The sequence below is a fragment of the Vicugna pacos genome, chromosome 9, assembly GCF_048564905.1.
Source record: "Vicugna pacos chromosome 9, VicPac4, whole genome shotgun sequence".
NCBI lineage: Eukaryota > Metazoa > Chordata > Mammalia > Artiodactyla > Camelidae > Vicugna > Vicugna pacos.
Genome location: NC_132995.1, coordinates 63,358,936 through 63,369,703, shown reverse-complemented (window position 1 = coordinate 63,369,703; position 10,768 = coordinate 63,358,936). Strand labels below are relative to the sequence as shown.

The 10,768-nt window shown below is 35.5% G+C and overlaps 1 protein-coding gene across 1 annotated transcript in view; it reads left to right on the top strand.

Moving 5' to 3' along the window:
* Positions 1-59: 59 nt before the first annotated feature.
* Positions 60-10,768, top strand: part of GNAI3 (G protein subunit alpha i3) — a 36,619-nt gene continuing 25,910 nt past the window's right edge. Inside the window, exon 1 of the mRNA XM_006197410.4 lies at positions 60-312. Coding sequence (XP_006197472.1) covers positions 195-312 — 118 coding nt within the window. The 5' untranslated portion in view covers positions 60-194. The remainder of the gene's footprint in view (positions 313-10,768) is intronic.

Sequence of the window (10,768 nt, the reverse complement as noted above, 5' to 3'; positions counted from 1 at the left end):
AGAGGCCCGAGCCGTAATAGCCGCCGGGCGTTGCCGGAAGTGTCGTAAAACGACGGATATCCGGTTCCTTCGGGCGCTCCGGGAGCTGACGGAGAGGGCCGCCGCCCAGCAGTAGACGGTATCTCAGCCGGCCGAGCCGCAGTCTCCGTAGTGTGTGAGTGAGCCCGGGCCCAGTCCCCTCTTCCGCCGCCGCCATGGGCTGCACGTTGAGCGCCGAAGACAAGGCGGCGGTGGAGCGGAGCAAGATGATCGACCGCAACTTGCGGGAGGACGGGGAGAAAGCGGCCAAAGAAGTGAAGCTGCTGCTGCTCGGTGAGGGGCTGGGGGCGGGGCTGGCGGGGTGTCCCGGAGGGCCCAGGCCTTGAGGAGGTCTGAGGGGGTCGGGGCGGGTGGAAAGGACCCCGAAGGATCTGGAGGGCGTGACGGGCATGAGGCGGGGTGTGGGGTTGGTGGCTGAGGCCCCGAAGGGCGTGATGAGGGGTGGGGTTTTGGGTTTGTAAGAATTAGGCTGGAGAGAGGGTGTGACTCCATGCTGGAATTGCGATTAACGAAGAGAGATTGAGAGTGTGGTCCAGTAGGACGTTGAGACTGTTAGGAACATGGGAAGAGCTCATAAAGGATGAGCTGATATTAAGGAAGGTTTTGCACGGGAGGGGTTGGAGTGAGTTGGTATTGAGATTGTATAATAGTTTGTGAGTTTGGAGCGTGGTGATAACTTTATGACAGAATAGAGCTGGGAAGCTTGAATGATTAATATAAATAGAGAGGGGCTGGGACAGAGCGGTCACTTAGAACCCTGTCGTTTATTGGAGAATGGGCATTTTGAACTGTCGGTAAGGCGGAGGAACCCTGAGTTATCCAGGAACACGAAGGTATGTGGTCGAGATAAATGACAGGGTCTCAGGTATAAAGGAAAAGAGCTTGGGTGCAGAGCCTGTGTGTACTTATCCAGTCTTCTATTATTTTTATTCTCTTAAGGTTTTATAACTTCTTCCCTTGTTTTTATAAGGAGGAGGTGGTATGAGCTGAGGAAATACAAGGATTGGCTTGTTTGAGGTTTGTGGCATAAGATGTAATGGACAGTAGATTTACACAGTGGGAGTTGCTGGAGGTTGCTGGGGATGATGTGCAGTGGGAATGCAGTTATCTTAGGATAAATTATGGAATTGGACATATTTGCTATAAAAGGTGTGACAATGACAGGCTTCTGGTAAGTTGTTTTATGTTTTTTCATTTCTTCAAACTAAAAATATTGGCTTCAGGAATTGCTGTTTATTTTACTTGACATTCATTTTTAAGTAGCTTTTATGTACAGTCAGATGCATTTTACTCAGCATGATTAGTTTTAGAATTTTTGAGAGACTGGTTTTTAGAGGCTCAGTAAACCATGTAAAATACCCTGGCATCAGCTTACCAATAAATCAAGCCTCATTTCTTCACTATTAGTATTTTCTAGGGATCTGTTAGGGAAGAATAAGTAAGAGTAATGGTTTCTGTAAACAGTAGAACTTTACTTTTTAAAACAATTGATTTTTGAGAAAAAGAAGTTGCTTTAGGAGAAGTGCCAAATTTTTATGGTGTAAAGCTCCAGAGAACAGAATGCACCACCATAACCCGAGGTTTATTTTGTAGTCCAGGATGGTCTCAGGGCCCATGCTAGTCTCTTAATGTTAACATGTTTGATGATTTGTAGATTGCAGAAGCCCTGGTAACAGCTTTCTGGATAAAGGGAGAAAGTTATGCTTTGGAGCTTGAGCTTTCAGTTTAAATACCTGATCTTAGAGAATGTATGAATTCAAATTGAAGTTCCAGACTGCCTCTCTCTGTGTAATAGCTGTCATTTGTGAATGAGCATGATCACTAGCAGATAGTAGGTGCTTCTTAAATATATGCTATTAACCAGCATGAACTAGCTGGTGTTGAACTTTGCTCCTTGGGGGTCTTTCAGATGTTCGATATAAACCATAATACTCAAGGCATTAGCATTATCTCTGTTGATCTATTGGTTATGAAAGTAAAGGTGTATTTTCATCTTCTGTGATTGTTTTGATTTACGTTCACCATCAGAGATCCCCTCAGGACATTAGTTAGCCTATTGTGGTATAGTCATACACTGTGAGGCTTTCTTCCAAATGGCGGGGTTTGGCAGGCAGAACTTAGGCAAACGAACTTGTCCAAATGTCTAGAAAAATCTTTATTTAAAAAAACTTTATAACTATTGCATTTAATTAAAAACAAAATTAAACACGTGGTCACTTAGGGAACTTCAAAAGCAGTAGGTAAAAAAGTACAGAAACATTTGCTTTTAATTTTTATCAGTTTTGTTGTAAGTAAGATTTTTTTCACTATTCTTGAACAAGTTAAATTAACAAATTCAAATAGGTTGCAGAGACAGACGCTCTTGGTTAAACCATATCATAACACACATGAAATTAAAGTTACCTTCCCTGCTGTTTCTGTAACCAGAATGCACTTATCACATCAAACAAATAATTTTCTTTTTACTGTAGAATACCTCCTTTGATGTACACGCAAGGCATTTTTACTTCATCACTGCAGAACTATCAAATTTACTCAAGTTGAGATCTGTTTACTTACTCTTGTCTCTCCTAGCACATAATAGTTACTCATTTAATATTACACTATTTCCTTCCTTGCAAGGATGTGGTTTAGCTTAGTGATTTAACAACATTAGCTCTGAAGTCAGACTGTTTCAAATTCTAATTTCCATTTATCAGCTATAAGCTTGGTAAAGTTATTTACTCAATTTCCCTCTGCCTCAGTTTCCTCATCTTTAAAGTGGAGAAAATAGAGGTACTTCTTAGAATTGGTGTGAGGATTGAATATGATAATAATGTGAAGTAGAACACAGCCTGGCACAAAGTATTAGTGTAATGAATATTAGCTATTATTATTAATATATCAAAATCAATGTTACAGATTAAAGGTACTATAGAAATTCAGATTAGTTATGGAAGAATACTGTATTATAATTCTTTGGTTACCTTTGGTTTAAATTTCTTTTAGATGAGTTATTGAGAAGCTCTTGATATACCAAATTAGTGTTTAATCATAACATTCTATAGAAAGACAGAAGTATATTATGCAGGGCTTCCTAACTAGAGTGCTGTACATAAGAAGGTATACAAGTATGCTGTTTGCAAGTTTTTTTATGGTTTTGAAATTTTAAATCATTTTTATAACTTCTTAAAATTTTACAGCAGTTGAAATGATACTTGAACGTTTTGGTATGCTTGCATCAGTAAACTTTCTGAATTTGGCAATTGAAAATATTTGGCTTGGAAGGTTTATACCGATTAGTATTTAAATCACTTGTAATATTTTGTATTTTATTTTTCATGTCATAAAAATATATATTCACCAAGTCCCTCCAGCTTACTTCAGTAAGCCTTATAAGTATTATCATTTTCAGTGTGTGACATGATATTATAAAAGTTGAGAGACATTGGTATAATAGATAAGAGCACTGCTTTTGGAGTCACGTAAAACTAAGTTCAATTCCCGCCTCCATTTACTAGCTGTGAGACCCAGAGCATGTAACTTAACCATATGAATATTAATTTTCACATATAAAAAGTGGGGATGTGATGCCTATTTCAAAATATGAAGTGAGATAACATGTAAAATAATTAGTAGATAAGTATTCAGTAAATGATGACTTTTATTATGATGTTTGTAGAACATCATACAACTACAATTTTAGCTTTTTTTTTTCAAGGTTTTTTAGGCAGATACTTGATTGTTTTCAGATATTAATGTACCCTTTTCAAAGATCATCAGAGAACTTTAATACCACTCGTGGTAAAAGGAATTAAACATTATAATTTAGTTTTATAAGTTATTATCTAGTCCTGTGCTTTGTCTAGTTCTCCATTTCTTGATAGTTCCCCTAGCAGATCTTGAGAAAACACTGTTATACAAAATGAGATTAATGCTTTATTCTTTAGGATTTGCTGGTAGTGGTATGGCAAAATTAAGTTGCTTGCGAAGAACTGGAACCATATAATTCACTTAAGCCCTATATTTTATAACTGATAATTTATATTTAAATATCTGCATATTACTGCCTGAATATGCCTGTTATTGAAAATCAGACTGCCCTTTGATAAATATACTATTACATTATACTTCATAGGATGCTGTTCTTTAATAATGTTTGCCATTTATTTGGCATAAGATTCATAGATAGTTATTAGATTTCTTGTAAGGATGCATCTTGTGCCTAGGCAAAAGAAACTGGCATAAAAAATAGAAATTCATATTGCAGAAATAGCTTTTGTTTCTTATAAGTACTTATTATTCTTTGTGTCTTTTATTTATTTATATTCCTCACTTCTGCAGTCTGAAAGTGTGATATTCTTTTCAGGATCATTATATTGTAATCTTGCCTGAGTATGCTAATTCTGTAGTAATGTGATGACCATAGAGTTGACTGCTCAGTACTTAATAGATTTGAAAGAGCATGTGACTTTTTAATCAGGCAGCAACTATGTTTCTTTAAAAATAATTTTTAGCACTTTAAACTTATTTGTACTACTGCAGAAAAGTCTTAGTTTTGGGGTTACTTGTCTTTGACAAAAGCAGTTCCTCTTTTAGAGAAGGTTGGTAAAGCCTGAAGCAGTGTGCTCTTTACTCTGTCCCTTCCCCATGGTGCTGAGCTGCTTCATCCTCTGGTTTCTTGGAAAGAAAAAGGGAGTGAATGAGTCTCTGCAGATATTTCCCCCTTACCCCAGCTCTCTTCTTTAACAGTTTCTTTCACAGCATGCTTTTTTTTTTTTAAATCTGGGGTGTGTGTACCCCTTAGGGCTTCAGAAAATACAGGAACTTTCTAAAATTGTTAGCAAAATTTGTGATTATATGCATTTTTTTCTGGGGAGCCATATTTTTCAAGTTCTTCCATGATACTGCCTTATCTCCCTAAAGTTCCTCATCTTTGGACCAGGAAAATCAGTAGCTGGTCAAAAATTGTATGTTCAAAATGCAAAAGAAAAAAAACCCTAGACATTGTGAAAAATCTTTTATTTCCTCTTTTAGAGGACAGTTTTTTGCTTGGAATTTTTGAGAAATCTGTTTTCTGTACTTGAGATAGCTCCTCTTTCTCCATTTCCCCCAGTGAATTAATGAACTACTCACTTCCACTTACCTCAAGTCAATATATCCAGTACAGAACTTGCCTCCTCTCTTCTTTCTCCTAAAACCACCTGTTGTGAACTTTTCTGTTCCAGCATTGCCATTTTCAAAAATCATCCTTGCTGAAAACTGAACCCATTTTTTAAAGTTCTTGCTTGCTCTCATCCTTATAACCAGTCAATTGCCAAGTTCTATGACTCAGTTGTTACCAGATTTGTGGATTTCGTGGACCAGTAAAGTTAATTTTTTTCATTGTTGACTGAGGATTCCTACATTTTATTTTTCTTAATAAATACATCTTAAAAATTCCAAAACTTCATCTATTATGATTACTATTTTAGTTCTGTTTCCTCCATGAAACCTTTCGATGTTCTGAATTGGGTATGATCTGTCCCTCTTTAAAACTTCATAATAATTTTTATGCTTCTTACAGTCTGCCTTTATATTATGGTTATTTGTATACTTAGTTGATCCTAACTGTATGGTCCCTGAGGGCCCAGAGAGCTAGGCATTTCTCATCTTTATATCTTCTGTGCAGCACCTAATATAATACTAAGTTGTTTTGCCTGTAAAGAATAGAAATTCATTCATACTTGTTCCAGTCAAGGAGAGTTTTAGTGAAAGGACACAGTAGGCAACTTCATAGGCGTCAGACATCCAAGGATAGATAAGAAATGAAATAACAACCAGGTTGCATGCACATGGATTGTGATACATGCTCCCTTCCCCCATTTCCCTAGAGTAGAATGGTCACTTGCTCTGCTTTGTTGGTAAGTCACCTCTTCAGATCAGCTTTCTTTGCTTACTTTTTTGCCCCTACTCCCTCTCCCCCAGTCTTCAGCTTTGGCTTACTTTGGCATCTTCTCTGGCTTACACACTGCCTAACCTGATAGTTCAGGTAATTCATGTCATCTGACTCAAGTTCCCAGGATTCCCATTCCAAGTTCCTGGGAAAGAATATCATATTAGCTTATCTTTTTCAGCTGCCCACCACAATCTAGTCAGCTGTGATCGGAATATGGCAGAGTTGATGGGGTATCATGAGTGTGATAAGGCTGGTCCCTTCAGGGACTGAGTGGGTCAAATTCGCTATTAAAAAGGCATGGCTAGAGAGTTAATGATTAATAAGTGACAGTGGCTACCACCTAGTAGACACTCATTAAATATAAGTTGAGCTTAATGGAATGAGATGGAAATATTGAGGAACTAAACATATCATTGCTTTAGTTTTTCTTTAAGTCACAAGAGCATGCCTGCTAATTCTCAGTATTGTCATTTTATATGATTGGGAGATGTAATTAAATTCAACTTGAGATAGGGTGCAGGATTTTAAACTCCCATTATCAACACAACCAACTCAGAATAGTTAATGTCACCTGCATTTAATTACCTTTCATTTTAATTCAGGAATTAATTTTATTAAATGCATATAATCAGTTCAGGGTCTATGCTTCATCATTGCTGCTTTTTTCTCGCTAATTTTCCCCCCTACTATTTTTATGAGCACCAGAAAATTGTCCAAAGCTAAGGGAAGAGGTAAAGTGGATAATTTTGCTCCTTGTTAGTAACCTTGATTAGAGATTTTTGTTAAGGAGTAGTTAAAAACATTTGGCAAAGAGATTGCTCACAGATTTTAGTTACCCATGCTCTGTCTTCTCCTTATGTTTAGTTAGTTTAGTTTTATTGGGGGTGGTGGGGCTTGTCATGGGAAATGGGGAAGAAGAGATAATTTAAGAATTCAGGAGCTAGAATATCAGCAGTAAAGACCAAAAAATTAAAATGTGGGTCTCATAAGAAATGTCTAGAGCAGTGGACACTAAGTTTGTTCAGATTACTGGTTTGTTTTAAAATTTGTTTTGACCAAAAATTGTTAACAGAATACAGTAGACTAGCACCATGAAAATCCATATATTTGAACTAATAACTCAGTTCAGAAATAGGAGATACCACATAATGTAGGGCAAAGAGCAGAGACTGAATACAGGAGGAGCAGTCCTAATCTCTGAGCTTCACATTCCTTTTTCTGTACAATGAGGCCCGATCTCTGGGGTCCCTGTCTGTGAAGGTAATATTATCAACCTGATGGAATATTTTAGCAAGTTATAAAGAGGGCTATTTTATTATTTCTCTTTTTCTTGAGTTTGATTAAAAGTAGTTTTACATAATAAAGCTGTTTAGGATAGTTAAAACTGAAGTTAAAAGCCTGAAAGACAAATTCATAAAGTGCCCATAATGTAAATAAGTGTTGAAGAGAATATAAAGAAATTGTTCTAGTATTTGATTTCCCCACTAATTTTAGTTGTCTTTATTTTAGTATAATTCTTTATTGGTGTTGAGCAAGTTAGAGTTATCTTTAAGCCTTTATCTATCCAGGCTATCCTGTTACCTGCTTAGCAATCGTCTGTATCATTTCTGTAATTCAAGTTGCTTGAACTGATTAGCATTGTGTTAGGATCACTGTTTAATTGTTCTAGTTTTGATGCAGTGCTATATGTAAATGAAATATACTATTTCCCATGTCTAGCTATTAAATGGTAACAGAAATGAATGTATCTGATAAGAACCAAGCAGAGGATACCAAAAAGACCAAATTTGTTTGACTGTACCTGGCTAATGGAGTAGGTGATCTTACAAGAAACAATTTTCAGAGGATATGATCTTTAGACCTGAATTTCCTTTGATTTCTAAATTAGACTGGGAAGATACTTAAAATTTAAGACTGTTAAGGATTAGCTGAGATGTTATTGTATACATTGTTCCATTACTATATTGCTGCTGTGGCCCTCTTTTGGTTACCAAGTCTAATTCTCAAATGAGTAGATGTTTTAATATTCATGCAAAAGTCTTTCAGTTTTTTGATTGATGTTAGTATTTTTCATCTAAAAACTTTTTTGTTGCTTAACTTAAAAGTAGATGGTATTCTACATTTTCTTCTAGCTGCTCATGTGAATCCATAGCTGTAGAGTAAATCATGTCTCACCATGATCAAAACATACACTTTAGGTATATTTAAATTGTTCTTGTATCTCCTGCTTTTATTCATGTGGTCTACTGTTAACACTTATTACACTGGTGATATTAGGGACCATTTAAATCAGACCTGTTTAAAATTAGCAAGGTAGCTTGATTCTTGTCATCTTGTAACTAATGTTCCTGTAATGGTTGATTGTGCAACCTATTAAAACCGGGTTAAATAATCAAAATTTCCTTTATCCTTTGAAGTTGGATTTTATTTTCTTGTTTTTTGGGGTATTTATTTGTTTGTTTTTTAACTTTTTTTTAAGAGAGGGAGGTAATTAGATTTATTTATTTATTTTTAGAGGAGGTGCTGGGATGAACCCAGGACCTCATGCATGCTAAGCATGCGCTCTACCACTTGAAGTATACCCTCCCCTCTCAAGTTGAATTTTAAAATTCATATACTATTCCATTGAATTTGAAGAACTTATGGAAATATTACATTGTATTTGGATTTCTGTTTTAGTTATGTATTGATAGCCCTAGTTTTTATATTTTTTAATTTAATGTATAATGTATATCATGATATGATTTTGAAACTTACCAGTATGATTTTGGAATCATTAGCTTAAAAATATTTTAAAGGCAGTTGAGAAATAGCAGAACTCCTCTTTATTCACTGCTCTTGATCTAATGTGGAAATGAATTTTGCCCAGGACCTTGGAAGTTACATTTTACAAATGACTAAATTATAGAAAGATTGTTTTAGAGTGACATTTCTTTCATAGAACCTCTCCCGTCTATTTCCTGAAGATAGAACATGGGAATCATTAACTTCAAAACAGGACTTTGATGTAATAACAAATACTATAATGATATATGTAGGTATGTAGGTCTGATGTATATGATGTAATAGCATAGTCTTAACATTTCTATGAAAGTGATTTTGATGTTATGTATTTCTGAAAATAAAAATTGAACTATTTCAGTTTAATGATGTAAATTTTTTCCACCATTTTGCAGCATTAATAAATCTTCAAATATTTTGGTTCATCTCAGGTTATTAAAATGTAATTTCCTTCCTTCCTCTTCTTCCAAAAGAAGCATATTTCTTATTCTTTTATTTTTGTTATTATGGTTGCAGTTAAAATCCACATTCATGTCCTCATTGATATTTGTAGTTCTTTCAGCTTTTTCTAGACTACTTAAAAGTTTTTTTAGTAAACTTTTGTTTTGTGATAATTTTAGGTTTTTAGGAAATCCACAAGGATAACGCAGAGAGTTTCTTACATTGTTCATCTAATTTCCCTTAATGTTGACAACTTACATAGCTGTGGTACATTTGTCAAGACTAAGAGATTAATATTAGTGTATTAATGTTAACTAAACTTAATACTTTATTTGGATTTCACCAGTTTTCCCACTAGTATTCTTTCTGCTCTAGGATCCAATCCAGGACACTGCATTGCATTGAGTCAAGGCTACTTTTTATTAAGCTTTTCGGTTTTCAGTGTTGCACTGCTCAGAAAGAGTCTCATTTATTAACTTATTTGTGATTAGGTGTCTCTGATTGTCACACACACGCGCGCGCGCACACACACACACACACACTTTCCTAGCCTGGAGATATAAATGAGAAATAGACAAAACTCTTAAGCAGTTCAAGTTGTGGAGATATACAAGTAAACAATGGTAATATATGTGGAATGTGGTTAGAGAAAGAGTAGCCAAGTTTGGAAGGAGGAAGTGGAGAAAGGAGAAAGATGTATCAGGGAAATCCTCTCAGAGAACGTGACATTTGAAATGGACCTTGAATGGTAAATAGGAACTTTTAAGGCAGAGATTGAAGAGAATCACATCCAGAGGGAATAGTATAGACAAAGGCTTAGAAATATGGGCCAGCAAATAGATTTGCCCTGGAATGAAGGATTGGTACGGAAAGAGTGTAGAAAATAAGGCTGGAAAGGTGGATTTGGAGAGTGTTGATTTGAACTTTTAGTAGCCGTATTTTAAGTAACATTTTAGATATGTAGAAAGAAAGAGAAATATAGATGTAATTTGGGAGAAATCATCTAGAGACTGCATTCTCTTCCCTCTTATAACCTGCCTTTTTTTTTTTTTTTTTGGCCATTCCATTACTAATTCATGCTGTAATAATGGTTGGTAAAAGGAAATACATATATGAAACCCAGGCTTTTTTGGGTTTTAACTTAGAACATTGGTGAGCATTTATATGGTAAAGGGAATAGAAATTTTAGGCATCCTTATGGATGTAGGAACTGAATTTGAATTGAAACTGAAATTACAGGCAACTGAATTTATAATAGTTTGTTGTTAGTGAATTTTTAAAGTTGGTACTAATTTATGTTCAATTAAATAGGCATGTAGAAAATGCTGTATGCAGCCATCAGTGTTTGAGACTTAGGGATGAGATTCTAACATTTTTTGATGTAAAAATTTGGGATATTTGGGTTTTGATGAATGGATTTAAATTTACAGGTAATTTTGTAGGACATCTCCACTATATATGAATCATTATTTGTATGGGTTAAATGTGTGTTTTACATTTCTGTCTCAGAAGAAAATTTTAAATTAGAGCTAGTTAGAAACTCACCTATGCAAAAATAGTCTTCAGTCAGGTTACATGTGCATACCATAT